We start from the raw sequence: 18,613 nt of genomic DNA on the forward strand, positions 1-18,613 counted from the left end.
AAGTTTTACACAATGATTTCATTTTTGAAGCAAAAAAAAAATCATGTTTTTAGTGTCTCCATATTCTGAGAGCCATAGTTTTTTCAGTTTTTGGGCGATTTATCTTGGGTAGGGTCTCATTTTTTGCGGGATGAGATGACTGCCACTATTTTGGGGTGCATATGACTTTTTGATCGCTTGCTATTTACATTTTTTGTGATGTAAGGTGACAAAAAATGGTTTATTTAGCACAGTTTTTATTTTTACGGTGTTCATCTGAGGGGTTAGGTCATGTGATATTTTTATAGAGCTGGTCGATACGAACGTGGCGATACCAAATATGTATACTTTTTATTTATGTAAGTTTTACACAATAACAGCTTTTTTAAAACAAAAAAAATCATGTGTTAGTGTCTCCATATTCTGAGCCATAGTTTTTTAAATTTTTTGGGCTATTGTCTCAGGGGCTCATTGGTACTATTTTGGTCGGCAAACTCCTTTTTGATCGCTAGCTAGTGTACTTTTTGTGATGTAAGGTGACAAAAAATGATTTATTTAGCACAGTTTTTATTTTTTACGGTGTTCATCTGATGGGTTAGGTCATGTGATATGTTTATAGAGGCGGTCGATACGAACGCGGCGATACCTAATATGTATACTCTCATTTTTTTTTTTTACCTTTTTATTTGCGGAAAATGACGTTTTTGTTTATTTTTACTTGAAACTTTTAATTTTTGGGGTGGAAAACCTGGTCCTTAAGGTGAAATAAGGCGTATTAGCCGTGGTGCCTGCTCAATGATTTGAGCAGGCACTATGTTCCGACCGCCCACCGGGCGGCGGTGATCGGAACAACACATGACGTACCGGTACATCATGGGTCCTTAAGGACTCGGGAAACATGCCGTACCGGTACGTCATGCGTCCCTTAGGGGTTAAATGTCTTTTCTCTTGTCCCCTCAGAGATGACATAATGTGACTGCTGCAGCCAATCACTGGTCTCACTCGTATGTTCAGGGACAATCTATTTAACACTAGTAATAAAGAGGAAAAAACAATGCACAAGAAAAATGTGAAATAATAGAATAAATTCTGTCACATTTATTAAAGGGATTGCCCGTATACTATAATTTCCTGTAATCACTCGTTTACTAGTCCAATTTATTAGTTATATGGCGCTATCTGCAGGTCACAAATAACGTCCATTGCTTTGCTTCCTATGTCTTTTCGGTTTGCTCCTGGTCCTGGCTGTATTGCAATCCATCTAATTTACATGAACGGGGAGTTGGTGGCATCATTAGATCTCCTGTATTGTACTGCACTTGCACAGGCAAATTAGTGTAGGATATGTCTAAAATACAGGCACTGAAGAACACAGCAAATCTAATGATGCTGTCTGTATTAAATAAATGACTGATCACAGGACATTATACTATACTTTGCTAGACACTGGAAAACCCTTTAAGGTGGATAACTTCAGCCACAGACTGTCTTTGCTATTGTCTGCTACTACTAGATTGTGCTGAGGTGGTTAAGAAGGAAAAATATTATGTATATGTTAACCCCTTAAGGACTTCTACCTTACATGTACAGTGGAAATCTTAACTTTAACGATGCTTTACACAACAGAAACCTGGAGGCAGATGGTGATCGGCAATAACGTCAGTCACGGACATTTAACCCCTCAGATGCTATGGTCAATAGTTTTTTTTTACCCCCAGGGGAGCTGTTCTTCTAGGGACTAAATGGATCCGTCGTGCAGAGATTGAGGGAACTATTCAGTTGCTATAGCAGCCTGGGGCCTTCTGAAGGCTCCAAGGTCTGCCAGGGTAGTGTTCTTGTCAGACACTGACTGTGATATAGGGAATCCTGTAAAAATGAACATATTAAACTACATCGTATGCAGTACAAAATGGTACCATTAGAATACACAAACTGAAAAATAAAAAGGTTATGGCTTCTGGAAGGCAGGAAGTGAAAAACAAAAATTGGCTGAGCCCACAAAGGAGTATTCTGGTTATGTTTAGTTATCCACTATCAACAGGATAGGGGATAACTATTAGATCGTGCAGTGTCCTACCGCTCAGAGCCCCCATACCCCATTGAGCCCCATGAAATGAATGGAGCTGCTGTTTGGTCATGCATGCGGCTGCTCCATTCATTTCAAGTACACTGCTTGGCTATCTCTGGTACTCCCATAGAAATGAATGGAGCAGCCGGACACATGTCCACATAACTGCTCCGTTCATTTCGGGGTTCCTGTTCTGATCGTTGGGGGTCCCAACGGTAGGACCCCTACCAATCTAATAGTTATCCCCTCTCCTATGGGTAGGGGCTAAATTAGCAGAACAGGAATACCCCTTTCAGTCATTAAACGTGGTAATTTACCTAATCTGTGTTATGGTATGTTTGCAGTCATGTTTTATGCCATAACTAGAATAACCCCTTAATCATATCTGTGGTCCACTATGATTTTGCAGGGCAGCAAAGAAGGAAGCAGAGGAGAATCAACGAAGCTACAAACAGAAGAAAAAGAGGAGAAGAATAAAAGTTCAAGAGGACTCTAGTGATTCTAAGGTACCTGCTGCAAGCACTACGTACTGGCTTAGTGCATCTGTATTTTTATAAGCTGGGTTCACACATGGATTAATTGTTGCAAGTTTTCTGCAGCAGAGTACAGCAGAAACCACACGGGAATTAGGTGCTAATTCATGGTTGGACGCCGGCAGAAATCTGACAACTGTCAGGTGTCAACAACATTTAGCGATATGCTTTACAGCAGACTCATGGGCCATAGTTAGGGATAGCGAATCGACTTCGGATGCAACATCCGAAGTCTATTCGCATAAAACTTCGTTCCAATAGTGTACGGAGCAGGAGCTCCGTATAGTATTAGAATGTATTGGCTCCGATGAGCCGAATTTATTGCTTTGCGAAGTCTCGGGAGACTTAGAGTAATAACTTCATAAATTAATTTGTACTGTAAAAAAAACATTTCCAATGCACAGGAAAAAAATTCATTGTCTTCTATGGGAGAATTTTCTAGGCATGCTCTATGACCTGTGCAGGGAGGAAACGGGTAAGCTTTACTGTGAATAGTGGATCTTGTGATACCTGTCATTGTAGTCCGTCCTGTGATAATAATTAGGTGACTCCTGAAAAGTATTCTGTACAGAACAGGAAGTCTTGAAATATTATTAGGCTTTGTGTCCAGTATGAAAACTGAAAAATAGATTGTGAAATAAATAATTTAAAAAAATTACATTTTCTTATGACACACTCCTTTTAAGTTATATGAATTTACCTTTCTAGTGCGTCTGTGTACTGCAGATGTATGTTCTATTGGGTAGTTGTCCCATCATATGCTAGTTGTAATGCCACCTTTCATCCTGCTGAGGTCACTGTTGTCTTTTGGTTTCTTCAATATAAGCTGGAGCATCCATGCATTAGCCCTGTGTTAATTGCTTCCTTTATGTATGTACTGTAACTCTACTTCTACTAGGTAAAATGGTTACCTTTCTAGTACAAATGTAGTACTAATATAGAATTTACCTTGTTATGTAAATGTAATATAATGATGTAATAATGCCACGTTTTTAAGGGTAGGCTCACATATCTTCATTTTTCCTGCTTTTATCTTCCCATCAAAAACAGGGGGGAAAAACTATGGAAGTTCTAAATCTGTTATGTCTAACACCATCATTACCCAATGGACTCCATTAAAATAGCATAGCATGCAGTATTTTGTGCTTGATTTTTGCTGGAATCCACAACTGTGGACCCTCTGCTGCAGAACCTAGCTTAAAGCTGGCCATAAATGTAAGATAGCTGTTGACAATCCCTCCATATACATGCAGACTTAGTTCAGCTGAGCAAATGTGTGCTCACTAGGTAGAGGGGGGAGAACTCTCTGCCAGTCTACTATGGCATTGGCTTAGCTCTCAGAACATAAGGATTGGGCGTTTGAAATCAGACTTGGGCTACTTTCACACTAGCGTTTTTTGTGGAGCCGTCATTGATCTGCAAAAACGCTTCTGTTACAATCATACAACCGCATGCATCCGTCATGAAAGGATCCGGTTATATTATGTCTTCTATAGCCATGATGGATCCGTCTTGAACACCATTGAAAGTCAATGGGGGACGGATTCGTTTTCTATTGTGCCAGATTCTGGCGTTTTGTCTTTGTTTGCGAGATCCGTTCAGGGCTCTCAGAAGCAGCCCAAAACTGATCAGTTTTTGCCCTAATGCATTCTGAATGGAAAATGATCCGCTCAGAATGCATCAGTTCAGTCTCCATTCCGCTCTGGAGGCGGATATCAAAACGTTGCTTGCAGCGTTTTTGTGTCCGTCTGATGAAACTGAGCCATACAGATCCGTCCTGACACACAATGTAAGTCAGTGGGGACGGATCTGTTTTCTCTGACACAATCTTGCACAATAGAAAACGGATCCGTCCTCCATTGACTTTCAGTGGTGTTCAAGACTGATCCGTCTTGGCTATGTTAAAGATAATCCGTTCTGAACGGATGCAGACGGCTGTATTATCTGAACGGATCCGTCCATGATCCGCACAAAACGTGTGTGAAAGTAGCCTTACATTGTGTGCCAGGACGGATCCGTTTGGCTCCACTTTGTCCGGAGGACAGCAAAACACAGCAGGCAGCGTTTTGTTATCTGCCTCCAGAGCGGACTGGTGACTGAACAGAGACAAACTGATGCATTCTGAGAGGATCCTTTTCCATTCAGAATGCATTAGGGCAAAACTGATCCTTTTTGACCGCTTTTGAGAGCCCTGAACGGATCTCAGATATGGAAAGCTAGTGTGAAAGTAGCCTTGCCTGAACCTTGTATCCCCAGACATCTGGCATTTGGGCAGAGTTGGATGGCTCTTAACTACTTACGTTTTGGCTGACATTCATCTAATGTGTATGATCATCTTAAGCTCATCAATTGTTGTTAAACTACTTTCACACTAGCGGCACAGACCCCCGGCAGGCTGTTCCGTCGGCTGAACAGCCTGTCGGATCTGTCCTGGCGCTAGTGACCGTGTGCCCCCGGACTGCCGCTCTGTCCTCATTGATTATAATGGGGGCAGTGCGGAGGCTCGGCAGCGCACAGCGAGAGGCTGCCAGAATAAATGTCGGACATGTCGTAGTTTTATTCTGGCAGCCTCTCGCCGTGCCTCCGCCGGAACTCTGCCCCCATCATAGTCAATGGGGACGGAGCGGCAGTCGGGGGCACACTGTCACTAGCGACAGAATAGATCCGACAGGCTGTTCACCCGACGGAACAGCCTGACGGAGGTCCGTGCCGTTAGTGTGAAAGTAGCCTTAGTTGCAAAATAACAAACATATTTTTTTTATGTAGAGGATTTTTTTGTATGCTTACTACAGGAAATATGCCACTTGCCCAGTGTGGCACTGCCCTCCTATAACTGTTGACAAGGAGCTTCAGATCACAGATGCCCTGGTCTATCACATAATTTTGGACAACATAAGATACAGTGGTTGACAGTAATATTTTCTTAGGTAAAATTTCCTAGACTAATAGCACTAAATCATTGAAACATCAAAAATGTTTGCAGAACATGGGCTATATCTGCAGCCACTAGTAAGCAACACCAAGCAGGAAGTGTTAGCTCCTCCTATCTATCCCCATGATAACAAGAAATTTATTGCGATAAATACCCTTTCTCGCTCATATTATTGGGGGACACAGGACCGTGGGTATAGCTTGCTGCTGCCACTAGGAGGCGACACTAGGCTGAAAACTGTTAGCTCCTCCCCTGCAGGCTATACCCCCTCCAGCCTGGAGAGAGCATTTCAGTTTTTAGCTTAGTGTCGTAGGAGGCAGACCTCCCTGCTTAGCAGGGTGGCTGGCTCTTTTGGAAATTTTATTTTTATTTTATTAGGTTCATGGGGCACAGATTCGCATGGCGTCTGTCTCTCTGGGAGGCTAGCCGGTGTCGGTGTCCCACCGCCTTGCCCCCCACCCACCCCCCCCCCCCCCCCCCCCACCCACCCACCCCCAAGAAGACAAGTGGACCAGGGCAGCCTCGCTCCCCTGCTTCCCACCAGCAATAGGGCCACTTACTCACCAGACCTATCCTGCCCGGACCCCTGATGCCTTCTGCCAGCGGTCGTTGGGTGGCCCTGCTGGGACGACATCTAAGGGCGAAGTCCACAGAAGACAGGTTAGTATTACTCCCCTCTCTCCCTCCCTTAGCTCCTCACCCCTGTCTGCTGGGTAGCGATCTCCCTCCTGCGTCCTCAGATCCTCAGCGGCGGCACTGCGGGGGTTAATGTCGGCAGCATCGCGGCTGCAGCGGCTCTGCTACTACAAGGAGAGCGGTCCGATCTCTCCCTCTTCAGCGCTCTTCCTCCCTACTCCACTTCTTAAGTCTCCAAGCATCTCCTGAGGCAACATGTCCATTTTCCTGTGCGTTGGGCGGGGTCTATTTTCCCACCGCGGCACTCCAGAAGACCCCTCCAGCGCTCCCTTGCCACAAGGACACAGGACCTGGGACTTCTAATGGTAGGAGATCACTTATTATGCCTGCACTTCATGTTCTGTTAAATTCCCTCGTGGCCAGTCACTCTCCGTATGCTCTGCATGTCAGGCGGCCCCACAGAGCCATCCTTTCATATTGTCAGTACCCACAGGAGTTCAAGACCCCTCTGGCTGTGGAGAACCTGACTGGACAAGGTCCCTGTCCCGGGCAGTAGAAGACCTCTCAAGTCTCCCATTCCACCCTTTCATTACTGGGTTGTTTGGTAGAGAGATCACCCACAGGGGCACACAGGCGCGCGCGTTCACAGGATCGGAAGGTAAGCGAGTGGATCTCCAGCCTGCCAGCGGCGATCGTTCGCTGGCAGGCTGGAGATTGGATTTTTTTTAACCCCTAACAGGTATATTAGACGCTGTTTTGATAACAGCGTCTAATATACCTGCTACCTGGTACTCTGGTGGTCCCTTTTTGTTTGGATCGACCACCAGAGGACACAGGTAGCTCAGTAATATGTAGCACCAAACACCACTACACTACCCCTTATTAACCCCCTGATCACCCCATATAGACTCCCTGATCACCCCCCTGTCATTGATCACCCCCCTTGTAAGGCTCCATTCAGACGTCCGTGTGATTTTTACGGATCCACTGATACATGGATCGGATCCGCAAAACACATACGGACATCTGAATGGAGCCTTATACGGGGGTGATCAATGACAGGGGGGTGATCACCCCATATAGACTCCCTGATCACCCCCCTGTCATTGATCACCCCCCTGTAAGGCTCCATTCACACATTTTTTTGGCCCAAGTTAGCGGAAATTTTATTTTTTTTTCTTACAAAGTCTCATATTCCACTAACTTGTGTCAAAAAATAAAATCTCACATGAACTCACCATACCCCTCACGGAATCCAAATGCGTAAATTTTTTTTGACATTTAGATTCCAGACTTCTTCTCGCGCTTTAGGGCCCCTAGAATGCCAGGGCAGTATAAATACCCCACATGTGACCCCATTTCGGAAAGAAGACGCCCCAAGGTATTCCGTGAGGGGCATATTGAGTCCATGAAAGATTGAAATTTTTGTCCCAAGTTAGCGGAAAGGGAGACTGTGAGAAAAAAAAAATATCAATTTCCGCTAACTTGTGCCAAAAAAAATAAAAAATTCTATGAACTCGCCATGCCCCTCATTGAATACCTTGGGGTGTCTTCTTTCCAAAATGGGGTCACATGTGGGGTTTTTATACTGCCCTGGCATTTTAGGGGCCCTAAAGTGTGAGAAGAAGTCTGGGATCCAAATGTCTAAAAATGCCCTCATAAAAGGAATGTGGGCCCCTTTGTGCATCTAGGCTGCAAAAAAGTGTCACACATCTGGTATCGCCGTACTCAGGAGAAGTTGGGCAATGTGTTTTGGGGTGTCATTTTACATATACCCATGCTGGGTGAGATAAATATCTTGGTCAAATGCCAACTTTGTATAAAGAATGGGAAAAGTTGGCATTTGCCGAGATATTTCTCTCACCCAGCATGAGTATATGTTAAAAGACACCCCAAAACACATTGCCCAACTTCTCCTGAATACGGCGATACCACGTGTGACTCTTTTTTGCAGCCTAGGTGGGCAAAGGGGCCCACATCCCAAAGAGCACCTTTAGGATTTCACGGTCATTTACCTACTTACCACACATTAGGGCCCCTAGAATGCCAGGGCAGTATAACTACCCCACAAGTGACCCCATTTTGGAAAGAAGACACCCCAAGGTATTCCGTGAGGGGCATGGCGAGTTCCTAGAATTGTTTATTTTTTGTCACAAGTTAGCGGTAAATGATGATTTTTTTTATTTTTATTTTTTTTAATTACAAAGTCTCATATTCCACTAACTTGTGACAAAAAATAAAAACTTCCATGAACTCACTATGCCCATCATGAAATACCTTGGGGTGTCTTCTTTCCAAAATGGGGTCACTTGTTGGGTAGTTATACTGCCCTGGCATTTTAGGGGCCCGAATGCGTGAGAAGTGGTTTGAAATCAAAATCTGTAAAAAATGGCCGGTGAAATCCGAAAGGTGCTCTTTGGAATGTGGGCCCCTTTGCCCACCTAGGCTGCAAAAAAGTGTCACACATCTGGTATCACTGTACTCACGAGAAGTTGGGCAATGTGTTTTGGGGTGTCTTTTTACATATACCTATGCTGGGTGAGATAAATATCTTGGTCAAATGCCAACTTTGTATAAAAAAAATGGGAAAAGTTGTCTTTTGCCAAGATATTTCTCTCACCCAGCATGGGTATATGTAAAATGACACCCCAAAACACATTGCCCAACTTCTCCTGAATACGGCAATACCACGTGTGACACTTTTTGGCAGCCTAGGTGGGCAAAGGGGCCCACATTCCAAAGAGCACCTTTCGGATGATTTCACCTGCCATTTTTTACAGATTTTGATTTCAAACTACTTTGCACGCATTTGGGCCCCTAAAATGCCAGGGCAGTATAACTACCCCACAAGTGACCCCATTTTGGAAAGAAGACACCCCATGGTATTTCGTGATGGGCACAGTGAGTTCATGGAAGTTTTTATTTTTTGTCACAAGTTAGTGGAATATGAGACTTTGTAAGAAAAAAATAAATAAAAAATAAAATCATTTTCCGCTAACCTGTGACAAAAAATTAAAAGTTCTATGAACTCACTATGCCCATCAGCGAATACCTTAGGGTGTCTACTTTCCGAAATGGGGTCATTTGTGGGGTGTTTGTACTGTCTGGCCATTGTAGAACCTCAGGGAACATGACAGGTGCTCAGAAAGTCAGAGCTGCTTCAAAAAGCGGAAATTCACATTTTTGTACCATAGTTTGTAAATGCTATAACTTTTACCCAAACATTTTTTTTTTTTATCAAAGACATATAGAACAATAAATTTAGAGAAAAATGTATATATGGATGTCGGGTTTTTTTTTGCAAAATTTTACAACTGAAAGTGAAAAATTTCATTTTTTTGCAAAAAAATCGTTAAATTTCGATTAATAACCAAAAAAGTAAAAATGTCAGCAGCAATGAAATACCACCAAATGAAAGCTCTATTAGTGAGAAGAAAAGGAGGTAAAATTAATTTGGGTGGTAAGTTGCATGACCGAGCAATAAACCGCTAAAGTTGTGGAGTGCTGATTTGGAAAAAAGGGCATGGTCACTAGGGGGGTATAAACCTGTGGTCCTTAAGTGGTTAAACTGCTTTTAGATCTTTGTTTGTTGTTTCTGTGATGTAGTGAAATATAATTACACGCACTTCATACGTTTCAAAGGCTTTTATCGACAATTACATGACATTTATGCAAAGAGTCAGTATTTGCAGTGTTGGCCCTTCTTTTTCAGGACCTCTGCAATTCGACAGGGCACGCTCTCAATCAACTTCTGGGCCAATTACTGACTGATAGCAACCCATTCTTTCATAATCACTTCTTGGAGTTTGTCAGAATTAGTGGGTCTTTGTTTGTCCACCCGCCTCTTGAGGATTGACCACAAGTTCTCAATGGGATTAAGATCTGGGGAGTTTCCAGGCCATGGACCCAAAATGTCAACGTTTTGGTCCCCGAGCCACTTAGTTATCACTTTTGCCTTATGGCACGGTGCTCCATCGTGCTGGAAAATGCATTGTTCTTCACCAAACTGTTGTTGGATTGTTGGAGGGTGTTTTGGTACCATTCTTTATTCATGTCCGTGTTTTTGGGCTAAATTGTGAGTGAGCCCACTCCCTTGGTTGAGAAGCAACTCCACACATGAATGGTCTCAGGATGCTTTACTGTTGGCATGACACAGGACTGATGGTAGCGCTCACCTTTTCTTCTCCGGACAAGCCTTTTTCCAGATGCCCCAAACAATCGGAAAGAGGCTTCATCGGAGAATATGACTTTGCCCCAGTCCTCAGCAATCCATTCACCATACTTTCTGCAGAAGATCAATCTGTCCCTGATGGTTTTTTTTTTTTGGAGAGAAGTGGCTTCTTTGCTGCCCTTCTTGACACCAGGCCATCTTCCAAAAGTCTTCGCCTCACTGTGCGTGCAGATGCGCTCACACCTGCCTGCTGCCATTCCTGAGCAAGCTCTGCACTGGTGGCACTCCGATCCCGCAGCTGAATCCTCTTTAGGAGACGATCCTGGCGCTTGCTGGACTTTCTTGGACGCCCTGAAGCCTTCGTAACAAGAATTGAACCTCTTTCCTTGAAGTTCTTGATGATCCTATAAATTGTTGATTGGGGTGAAATCTTAGTAGCCACAATATCCTTGCCTGTGAAGCCATTTTTATGCAACGCAATGATGGCTGCACACATTTCTTTGCAGGTCACCATGGTTAACAATGGAAGAACAATGATTTCAAGCATCACCCTCCTTTCAACATGTCAAGTTTGCCATTTTAACCCAATCAGCCTGACATAATGATTTCCAGCCTTGTGCTTGTCAACATTCTCACCTGAGTTAACAAGACGATTACTGAAATGATCTCAGCAGGTCCTTTAATGACAGCAATGAAATGCAGTGGAAAGGTTTTTCTCGCCCAATTCCTTGGGGGACACAGGAAACCTTGGGTATAGCTCATCTCCATAGGAGGCGTGACACTAAGTGAAAAACTGTTAAGCCCCTCCTCCAGCAGCTATACCCTCAGCCTGGAGCGAGCGACTACCAGTTTTTTGCTTAGTGTCAAGGAGGCAAGACACTCTCTGCACTGCAGAGCTGTCTTTGCTAAAGATTTATTTTTTTTATTTATTTTTTTTTTTTTTTTTCAACAGGGACAACAGAGTCGCAATAGACCTCTCTGTTTTCCCGGGGTTGAGCTGCGCCAGTGCCGGTTATCCGCACTGCTGCCTCCCCCACAGAAGAAAAGGAGGACCAGGGCAGCCCAGCTCCCCTGCATCCCGCCAGCACAAGGGTCGCCCACCTGCAAGCCCCTCTCCAGCTCCCTGCCACTTCGGTGCCAGTGGCTGAAGGGGCGTCCCTGCTGGATGGACAGAGGGTGAAAACGTCGAATGGTGAGGTGGCTGTGCAGCCGTTCCTACCCCCCCTCCCCCCTCCCCCCCCCCGTTAGGTCCTGATCCTGCTGTCCCCTCTGCCTGACCTTCATGTCGATTACTATTTACAGCTCTCTTAGCTGTGAGTCTGCGGCTCCTTTGTGTGTGGGGCAAAGCTGAGCGATGCTCGAGGGGGAGAGTTACAGCGCAGTTTACCTCAGGTGCGGCGGCCGTGGGCCGCCTTTCGTTATCAGCTGCTGGATAGCAGGCGCACTTGTACTGCGGCTGTGTTAAACTGCCGGCTGACATTCTGACAAGCGCACGCTCTTGTCCGGCCACCGGTGTGCGTTCGCCTCCGCTTATATGGAGGTGAACGGGGGACATTATTCTGTGGGTTTTTCGGCGGCATGTAATATTTTGAACCGCGCGCGCGCGAAAAGTTTCATCGGTGGGCGGAGCTTCGTTCCGTTTCCACTGTACATGTTAGGCTTCAGTCAAGGGGCGGACGTCTTTCTTCCCGCCCCTCACTAGCCCCGCCTCCTCTTCGTGCCTGCCTGCTCTCAGGACGGATTACCTCAGGGCTCTGAGGACCGCTGCTGTTGCTGCTGCTGTGCTGTCTGCTCCCACTGTGACCTGGTAGGATTGTTGACCCCTTCTAGCACTGCAGCCCTCTGGTCTGGACGTTTTTGTATATTACTTCCAGCCAACATGTCTGACCCCTCAGTGCCTGCTGGTCCTTGGTATCATACCTGCACCGCATGTAAGGCACCCCTTTCTCAAGGGCAGCCTGACCCGCATTGCTCGGCTTGCAAAGCCCCATTACAGGGTCCGCCATCTGCTGTGTCACCCCCTGGCCTCTTGGATCCCCCTGACTGGGCTAGATCCCTTTCCCAGGCTGTGGTCAGTCTCACTAATGTTGTGGGCCGCCTTGCAGATGCATTGCCCTTACCGCAGCCGGATAATTCCCCTGCCGGGCCCTCCGGGTCCGCTACCTTAGCTGACCCGTCTGAGTCTCTCTCTCCAGGCGACACCTCCAGGGCCCGTCAACCCCAGAAGCGGTCCAGGGCGGAGCACCTATCATCCTCGGATGCTTCGGTATCACCCCCAAGGGTGCGCCCTCAGTCGGGTCCTTCCTCATTACAGGATATGCCCTCTGAAGGGGAACTAGCCGATTCTGATTGGGATATGGACTCGGCCTTGCCTTCAAAGCTGGCTTCTGCCGTGGGCCATCTTATTAACAATATCCGTGATACCTTTAAGATTCACGATGACCCTCCTAATTCTGAAAAGACCAGTGTTTCCTTTTTTCGCCAAAAACAGGCGTCTGCGGTTTTTCCCCTCCACGCTGACTTCTCGTCGGTGGTTTCTAAGGCCTGGGCCCGTCCTGATGCCCGTTTTACCCCGCCTAAGAAGTTGGATATCTGTTATCCATTCCCGGCGGATTGCATTACAAACTGGGCGTCACCACCTAAAGTCGACCCCCCTGTGGCCCGTTTGTCCAAAAGCACGGCTATTCCCGTTGCAGATGGTTCTTCCTTACAATCCACTGAAGATCGCCGGATAGAGGCCATTACAAAGGGTATCTTTGCAGCCTCCGGTTCCGCCCTCAGGCCGGTCTTTGCCTCCGCTTGGGCTGGAAAAGCGGTTTCAGAATGGGCGTCTCAGCTGGATCAGGAGCTTGAATCCGACGTCCCTATTCAGGACCTCCGGGCTCTGGCCCAACTTATCGTTCAAGCCGGAAAATTTGTCTGTGAGGCATCCCTGGATGCGGGGGCTCTCATAGCCCGTTCATCTGCCCTGGTCGTTTCGGCTAGAAGGGAGCTTTGGTTAAAGGTTTGGACGGCGGACGCCACGTCAAAGCGGTCTCTTACTGGCCTTCCCTTCACTGGTTCTCGATTGTTCGGGACCCGCTTGGATGAAATCATCTCTGAAGCCACGGGAGGGAAGAGTACACATCTTCCCCAATCCAGGACTAGGGGCACCACTCGAGGCCGTCCCACCTTTTCTCGCTTCAGGTCTTCCCGCAGGGCTCCCACACCTCGCACCACTTCAGGTCCATCCTCTAACCCTGTCCAAGACAGACGTAAGAAACCTTTTTTTCGGACCCAGCCCTCCTGGCGCAAGTCACAGCCTGCTCGCCCTCCCGCGACCAAGCAGAACCCTACCTGAAGGTGCGCCCCCACCCGGGTGGGGGGACGTCTCCTCCTGTTCAGGGACTTCTGGCAGGCGCACGTCTCCGACGCCTAGGCTCTCGAGGTGGTGTCTTCCGGGTACAAACTCGAGTTTGCGTCCCTCCCCCCAGTTCGGTTCTTTCGCTCCCGGGTTCCTCGGGATCCCCAAGAGGCGGCCGATTTCTTTACTGCCACTCGTACCCTTCTGGACAAAGGGGTCATCGCTCCGGTTCCTATGGAGGAAAGATTCAAAGGGTTCTATTCGAACCTTTTTGTGGTCCCCAAAAAAGAAGGCTCGGTTCGTCCCATTCTGGATCTAAAACGGTTAAACCATTTCCTTCGTCTTCAGCGGTTCCGGATAGAGTCTCTCAGGTCGGTGGTGGCCTCTCTGGAAAAAGGGGAGTTCCTGGCCTCTATCGACATCCAGGACGCCTACCTTCATATTCCAATCGCTCGGTGTCATCAGTGCTTTCTGCGCTTTGCAGTGGGGTCCGACCACTACCAGTTCGTTGCCCTCCCCTTCGGGCTGGCGACGGCCCATCGCGTTTTCACAAAGGTCCTAGCCCCTGTCCTCGCCTTACTTCGTTCCAGGGGAGTTTTTCTTCTTCCATATTTGGACGATCTCCTTATCAAGGCACCCTCTCTGTCACTGACATCTGCCAGTGTGTACCTCTCGCTACAAACCTTACGCCGGTTCGGTTGGATTATCAATCTTCCCAAATCCGCTCTTGTTCCATCCAGGCAACTGATCTTTCTGGGGATGCTGCTGGATACAGATGCAGCGGAGGTTCGGCTTCCGTCAGAGAAGCGCCAGCTCCTTCATCGGTCGGTTCGGAGCCTTCTGAACCACCGCCGTCCTTCCTTCCGGTTCAGCATGCGGGTCTTGGGACAGATGGTGTCCTGTTTCGAAGCAATCCCCTACGCGCAGTATCACTCCCGCACCTTTCAGACTGCCATTCTGTCCGCATGGGACAAGTCCCAGGAAAGTCTGGTGATTACCACCGATGCCAGTCTGCGGGGTTGGGGGGGGTGTTTCCTCCTCGGTCCGTACAAGGCACTTGGTCTCCATCGGAGTCCAAACTGCCGATCAATGTTCTGGAGCTGAGGGCGGTTCTCCTCTCACTCCGGCATTGGACTTCGCTGCTTCAGGGTCACCCTGTTCGTGTCCAATCGGACAATGCCATGGCTGTGGCATACATAAATCATCAAGGGGGCACTCGCAGCGCGGCGGCAATGAGGGAGGTGTCTCTAATCCTTCGCTGGGCGGAAGTTCATGTTCCAGCCATTTCGGCCGTTTACATCCCGGGGGTGGACAATTGGGCGGCGGATTTCCTCAGCCGGACGACGATCGACCCGGGCGAGTGGTCTCTGCACCCCGACGTCTTCGAGTCTCTTTGCCTCCGTTGGGGTCGTCCGGACGTGGATCTCATGGCCTCCAGATTCAACCACAAGCTCCCCACCTTCATGGCCAGAACCAAGGATCCGGACACTTACGGCGCGGACGCGCTCGTCCTTCCCTGGACGGAGTTCTCTCTCCTCTACGTTTTTCCGCCCCTGCCTCTGCTTCCACGAGTCCTTCGGAAGATCGCGGCGGAGGGCACGCCTGCGATCCTAATAGCCCCGGATTGGCCTCGTCGTCCTTGGTACGCCGACCTTATGTTGCTCCTGGCAGACGCCCCCTTGCCTCTGCCTCTAAGAGAAGACCTCCTCTCTCAAGGGCCGATCTTCCACCAGCATTTAGGGTCGCTACGTTTAGCGGCGTGGCTATTGAAACCGCGGTCCTAACGCGGCGGGGGTTTTCTGCTGACGTGGTCCGTACCATGATTCGTGCGCGTAAACCGGCATCGTCCAGGATTTATTACCGAACCTGGCGGGCCTATTTGAATTTCTGCGAGACCTTAGATGTTCATCCCCTTCGGTTTTCTCTCCCCACGATTTTATCCTTCTTGCAGTCTGGTCTGGACTTGGGTTTGGGTCTCAGTACCCTAAAGGGTCAGATCTCAGCGCTTTCGATCCTTTTTCAGCGACCTCTGGCTCCGCTCGGTCCAGTTAAGACTTTTCTTCAGGGGGTTGCTCACTATGCTCCCCCGTATCGCGCTCCCGTTCCATCTTGGGATCTTAATGTTGTGCTGACGGCTCTCCAATCTTCTCCTTTCGAGCCTCTGCGCAGGGTTTCCCTTCGCTTGTTGTCTTGCAAAGTTTTTTTCCTCGTTGCCATCACGTCTCTTCGGCGTGTGTCTGAATTGGCGGCACTTTCTTGCGTAGAACCCCTCTTGGTTTTTCACCAGGACAAGGTGGTTCTCCGCCCGGTTCCGGATTTCCTTCCGAAGGTGGTGTCCGCTTTTCACCTGAATGAAGATATTGTCCTTCCTTCTCTGTGCCCGTCCCCGTCTCATCCTCGGGAACGGGATCTTCACCGTCTGGATGTTGTTAGGGCTCTGAGGATCTACTTGGATGTAACTAGACCCTTTCGGCGCTCGGATTCTCTATTTGTGGTTCCGGAGGGTCCGCGCAGGGGGCTGGCGGCATCTAAAGTGGTTATTGCCCGCTTCATCAAGATGGCTATTGCTGAGGCTTACCGTGCTAAGGGCAGGGAGCCGCCCTTTGGTGTTACCGCTCATTCTACCAGAGCGGTCGGGGCTTCCTGGGCTCAGCGAAATCGAGCTTCGGCTGAACAATTGTGTAAGGCGGCCACCTGGTCTTCTTTGCACACTTTCACCAAGTTCTACAAGGTGAACACTTATGCATCGGCGGATGCTGCTTTGGGCCGCCTGGTCTTGCAGGCGGTGGTGCCTTAATGCCTATGGTGCTTTAATTCTTCTTGGGTTGTGGTCCCTCCCTATTTGTGGACTGCTTTTGAACGTCCCAAGGTATCCTGTGTCCCCCAAGGAATTGGGCGAGAAAACGAGATTTTTGTATAACTTACCAGTAAAATCTCTTTCTCGCTCTTCCTTGGGGGACACAGCACCCACCCATTGTTTTGGTTGCCCTGACGGGAGTTTTGACTTGTTGGTGTTCATTTGGTTGATCCTTGCCTTTGTTTTAACTACTTGGGCACATAACTGGTAGTCGCTCGCTCCAGGCTGAGGGTATAGCTGCTGGAGGAGGGGCTTAACAGTCTTTCACTTAGTGTCACGCCTCCTATGGAGATGAGCTATACCCAAGGTTTCCTGTGTCCCCCAAGGAAGAGCGAGAAAGAGATTTTACTGGTAAGTTATACAAAAATCTCGTTTTTGGGATTAAGTTAATTTTTATGGCAAAGAAGGACTATGCAATTCATCTGATCACTCTTCATAACATTCTGGAGTATATGCAAATTGCTATTATAAAAACTTAAGCGGCAACTTTTCCAATATTTATGTAATTCTCAAAACTTTTGGCCACGACTGTAGACTCAGGTGCAGCCGTGGTACGCCTGCCATTGGACAAGAGCGTGGACATTCAGAGATCTATACGCATATTACTCCAATGCCGCAATACGTCTATCTGCAATTGCATGCGGGTGCTGGGCATGATGGTGGCCTCCTTTGAGGCCATTCCCTTCGCTCAATTTCATATGAGGTGTTTTCAGCTAGCCATTTTGTCATCTTGGGACAAATCCCCGGATTCTCTGGATCGCCCGATCTGGCTGTCCCTCCAAACACGTACAGCCCTCAGTTGCTGGACAGAGTCTGCGCATCTGTTGGCGGGGAAATCCTTCCTTCCAGTGATATGGAGGATCATTACAACAGACGCCAGCCTTCACGGTTGGTGCGGAGTTCTCGCCACACGGACGGTCCAGGGTGTTTGGTCTCCATCGGAGTCCAAACTTCCCATCAACATACTGGAACTCCGGGCCATTTATCTCTCCCTTGTCCATTGGACTTTACTTCTGTTGGGTCGTCCGATCAGGGTGCAGTCGGACAATGCCACAGCTGTGGCCTACATCAACCACCAAGGAGGGACTCTCAGCCTTGCGGTGATGCAGGAGTCTGCAAAGATTTTGCAGTGGGCGGAGTCCCATGTTCCGATGATTTCGGCAGTCTTCATCCCGGGAGTTCACAACTGGACGGCAGACTTTCTCAGTCGGACAACAGTGGACCCGGTGGAGTGGTCCCTCCATCCGGAGGTGTTCGAGGCCATCTGCCTCAGGTGGGGACGTCCGGAAGTGGACTTGATGGCGTCCAGGTTCAATCACAAGATCCCGTGCTTCCTCTCTCGTGGCGCCTTGGGACAGCTTCGCGTGTTCCCACCGTTACCACTTCTACCTCGGATCCTACGCAGAATCAGGAAGGAAGGCATCAAGACGATCCTGATCGCCCCAGACTGCCCTCGATGAGCTTGGTACTCAGAACTCATTCTTCTGCTAGGAGATGCTCCGTGGCCTCTGCCAATCAGAACCGATCTACTCTCCCTAGTCTTCCATCACAGTTTAGATACGCTACGTTTAACGGCGTGGCTGTTGAAATCTTTCTGTAGAAACGCAGAGGTTTTTCTGATGCGGTCTTTCGAACCATGATTAGGGCCAGGAAACCTCCCTCTTCTAGGATTTACTACCGGACCTTGAAATCCTTCTTGCGTTTCTGCGAGGAACGAGCTCTTCCTCCCAGACGTTTTTCCCTTCCGACGGTTTTAGCGTTCCTTCAGTCAGGATTGGACCTGGGCATGGCTCTCAGTTCCCTCAAAGGGCAGGTCTCGGTCCTGTCCATTTTTTTTACAACGTACTCTAGCCGTCCTAGGTTATGGTCAAGACTTTCTTGCAAGAAGTAGCTCACACCGTTCCCCCATATCGGCCCCCATTACATTCTTGGGACCTGAACTTGGTTCTCGGTGCACTCCAGACAGCGCCGTTCGAACCTGTGAGTGAAGTTTCCTTCAGTCTACTTTCCTGGAAAGTAACCTTTTTAGTGGCCATTATCTCTATTCGACGGGTTTCGGAACTGGCAGCTCTCTCCTACAAGGAACCCTTTTTG

The 18,613-nt window shown here is 48.1% G+C and overlaps 1 protein-coding gene across 2 annotated transcripts in view; it reads left to right on the forward strand.

The window, feature by feature from the left end:
- ATRX (ATRX chromatin remodeler) overlaps positions 1-18,613 on the forward strand; it is a 255,917-nt gene that overhangs the window by 125,117 nt on the left and 112,187 nt on the right. For both annotated transcript variants that reach the window (XM_040405241.1, XM_040405242.1), the window contains exon 14: positions 2,457-2,553. In XM_040405241.1, coding sequence (XP_040261175.1) covers positions 2,457-2,553 — 97 coding nt within the window. The remainder of the gene's footprint in view (positions 1-2,456; positions 2,554-18,613) is intronic.

This window comes from Bufo bufo, chromosome 8 (genome assembly GCF_905171765.1).
Source record: "Bufo bufo chromosome 8, aBufBuf1.1, whole genome shotgun sequence".
NCBI lineage: Eukaryota > Metazoa > Chordata > Amphibia > Anura > Bufonidae > Bufo > Bufo bufo.